This window comes from Dermacentor silvarum, chromosome 1 (genome assembly GCF_013339745.2).
Source record: "Dermacentor silvarum isolate Dsil-2018 chromosome 1, BIME_Dsil_1.4, whole genome shotgun sequence".
NCBI lineage: Eukaryota > Metazoa > Arthropoda > Arachnida > Ixodida > Ixodidae > Dermacentor > Dermacentor silvarum.
In genome coordinates, this window is record NC_051154.1 from 317,274,414 (window position 1) to 317,277,691 (window position 3,278).

At 48.2% G+C, this 3,278-nt stretch overlaps 1 protein-coding gene across 1 annotated transcript; it reads right to left on the minus strand.

Moving 5' to 3' along the window:
• Window positions 1-976: 976 nt before the first annotated feature.
• On the minus strand, window positions 977-2,958 carry LOC119442531 (tigger transposable element-derived protein 4-like). Its single transcript, XM_049661729.1, has 4 exons — window positions 2,720-2,958; window positions 2,249-2,669; window positions 1,477-1,966; window positions 977-990 (listed from the first exon to the last, which is right to left on the minus strand). Exons 1-4 carry the CDS (start codon window positions 2,956-2,958, stop codon window positions 977-979), a joined length of 1,164 nt encoding a protein of 387 aa, XP_049517686.1.
• Window positions 2,959-3,278: the final 320 nt, after the last annotated feature.

Genomic DNA, 3,278 nt, shown 5'->3' on the forward strand with positions numbered 1-3,278 from the left:
GGGCAGATTGTCTGTTAAGTGAATACCAAGATATTTGTACGATGAGATAGGTGATAGGAGAGAGTTATTGAGAAGATAGCGAGGGGTGTATTCAGGAGGACGGCTGGAAATATGCATATGTTTGCACGTAGTGGTGTTAAGCGTCATGAGCCATTCGCTGCACCATGAAGAAATTGCGTCCAAGTCTGATTGCAAACATGCTTCATCAGAGGGATTAGTAATTGAACAATAAAGCACACAGTCATCTGCGAAAAGATTTATATGGGAGATAACGTTGTTAGGAAGATCATTAATATAATTTAAGAACAGGAGAGGACCTAACACAGAACCTTGAGGTACTCCAGAGGTTACGGAAACAAGAGGTGAGTCATAATCATTAACTGAAACATATTGACTACGGTTGGAAAGAAAACATTTAATCTAGCCTAATACTTGATCGTTAATATTAAGAGCACCGAGTTTAATTAGCAATAGATCGTGAGAAACAGTGTCAAAGGCCTTAGCAAAGTCTAAAAAAATGCAATCCACAATAATGTTAGCATCCATAGCGTGAAATAAATCATTAGTGAAAGAAAGGAGATGTGTCTCACACGAAAAAAATTTTCGGAAGCCATGTTGACATGAATTGAAAAACTTCTTAGATTCAAGGAAGGTAATAAGATGAGAATAAATAATGTGCTCAAAAAGTTTACAGGGAACGCTCGTTAATGAAATGGGCCGATAGTTAAGTATTGAAGCGTTACTACCTGATTTATGCAATGGAACCACCTTCCCCACCTTCCAATCAAGAGGGATGGAACAACTCTGCAATGACTGTTCAAAGATTTCACGAAAAATCAATGATGAGCAGGTAGATGTACTTTTCAAGAACTTCGTTTTAATGCCGTCGATACCTGAACAAGATGAAATCCTCTGTCTTTCAATTAAACATGTTACGCCAACAGAATCAATGGTTATTGGATCCATGGGTAAAAAATCAGATGTACAAGGCTGAGGGAAAACATTCAGCAGGGTACACGAAAAACACGAGGCAAAAAAATCATTTACCACTTTGCAGCAGTCACTCTGGTGTATCGGAGTGTTGTGATCATCGCAAAGATCTACTGTATTCGGCTTATTCCCGCTGACCACATTCCAAAATTTTCTTCGATTATCTCTAAGAAGGAACGGGAGCGTGTGCTGGTAGAAATTTTTTTTTACTTCAGACGAAATTTGTTTGTAATCCGTCTTAGCGGTGGCGTAAGCGTGCCAGCGTTCGGCCGTTTGGGTTGCCTTGGCCCGCCGGAATACAGTTGAAACCCGCAATAACGAAATCGGCGGGGAAAGCACAAATGTTCGCTATTGCGGGAATTTCGTTGGCGCGAGAATGCGGCAGAAAAGACACGGAATTTACAAAAAACACATTTTATTTCCAAAAGTCAGTTAGTTTGCTTTGGCGGGCCTTACCATGCAGCAATTTCATGCCTCTCGACTCACACTGTAAGAAATGGTCCATCGCCACGTCGTCGTCGTGCTCGCCGAAAAACGAGCGAATTGTGTCGAAGGCATTCAGCACATCCTGCGGGCTTGTTGTTTTCTCTGGCTGCTCCGGTCGTTGCTCATCGGGATCGCCCGCCTCGCACACGCTACTGATGATGGCTTCATCAGTCACTTCCTCGTGCACGACGACGCCTTCGTCCGCGTAAACGAACTCATGGACGCTGAGGCCATCGGGAATCTCGTTTGCCACGGCACAAAGTTCGCCCCATGCACTGGTCAGTGACGGCGGCACTGCGCTGTCACCGTCATCAAGTGCGCCTACAGGTGAACCTTCTTCCGGCTCCGCTGGATCAGCGCATGATGCCTGCGGTGTGACAAGGCCGGCGTGTGTGAAGCAATTGGTTATCATGGCTGGACTCGTCGCAATCCATGCGGCGGCGATCATCTCTAGCGCCATGAACATGTCCACGTCAGTGGGGCGCTTCATCTGTAGATTTAGCAGCAAACGCTGAATCAGCCTCTCTCTGTAAGCGCACTTCACGCTGCGAATAACACCCTGATCGAGGGGCTGCAACACCGAAGTGCAGTTTGGTGGAAAGAAAACGAGACGCACGTTTCCGAGCTGCACTTCGACGTGATGGGCGCTACAGTTGTCGAGAAGAAGGCAGACCGACCTGTTTGCCTTCCGCATGTCGGCATCGAAGGACTGGAGCCAGCTGCTAAAAATGGCCCGCGTCATCCATTACTTCAAGTTCGCGGTGTAGCTTACTGGCAGCCTGCGATTCCCCTTGAAACAGCGGGGCTTCTTGCTTCTGCCAATAACGAGCAGCGGCCGTTTATCTGTGCCATCCATATTGGCGCACAATAAAATCGTCACGCGCCGCTTGCTGTGTTTGCCACCATGGCACTTCTGGCCTTTGAAGTCCAAGGTCTTGGATGGTAGCATTTCATAAAATAGTGCCGTTTCATCGGCATTATAGATGTCTGAGGGCTTGTACTGGCTGAGCAGTTCCTTGTTGCTCAGCAGCCACGACGACGTTGTCACCGAGTCGACGGCTGCTGCCTCCCCGGAGATGACTTTGGCTACGATGTCGTGGCGAGCTTTGAAACGGCTCAGCCAGCCGGGACTCGCCTTAAAGTTGTCGTGGCTGAGCATACAAGCGAAGTCCAGCGCCTTCTGTTGCAGGATCCTGCCAGATAAGGCACCTTGTTGGCACGCTGTTCACAAAACCACGCGAACACCGCCTTGTCCACGTCCGGGAACGCTGCAGCCGCCACGGTTTTCTTTCTTGCACTCGCGCCGTTTTCAAGCGCACCAAGAATGGAGGCCTTGTTCTTGAGAATCGTGGACAGCGAGCTGCAAGCAATGCCGAATTCTTCGGCGATGTCCATTTTTTTCCTGCCCTTTTCCACCTCACCGATGATTGCAGCCTTATCTTCCAGCGCGATGAACTTCCGCTTTTTCGTTGGAGGCGGCATCTTCGCAGGCAGAGAAATCGGACAAAGCAATCGCAACACACAGTTCACGTTGCACCAAGCCACCAAGCGACCAAGCAAACGCTCGACAAATGGCTCCACACACGCGACCATGTGCGCGCAAAGCCGACAAAGCCAAGCACAGAGCCAAGCCAAGGAATGTGGATTTTCCCCTCGATTTGGCTACGTAGTCCGCGATAACGAGCAGGTGTTTCGGCAAGCTATCATCATCATCATTGTCGCCAGCTTTGTTTTTTTTTGTAAACAATGATGGCGGCTGCTTCTCAAGTGCGCTGTAGCGATAGTTTTGCACAGTTTAAGTG

Excerpts from the sequence above, each read along its gene's own strand:
- LOC119442531 (XM_049661729.1), bottom strand. The coding sequence starts at position 2,958 with ATGCCGCCTCCAACGAAAAAGCGGAAGTTCATCGCGCTGGAAGATAAG. Across the intron at positions 2,670-2,719 it reads CCGGACGTGGACAAGGCGGT|GATCCTGCAACAGAAGGCGC; the intron begins GTTCGCGTGGTT and ends CTTATCTGGCAG. Across the intron at positions 1,967-2,248 it reads AGGGGAATCGCAGGCTGCCA|ATGAAGCGCCCCACTGACGT; the intron begins GTAAGCTACACC and ends CTAAATCTACAG.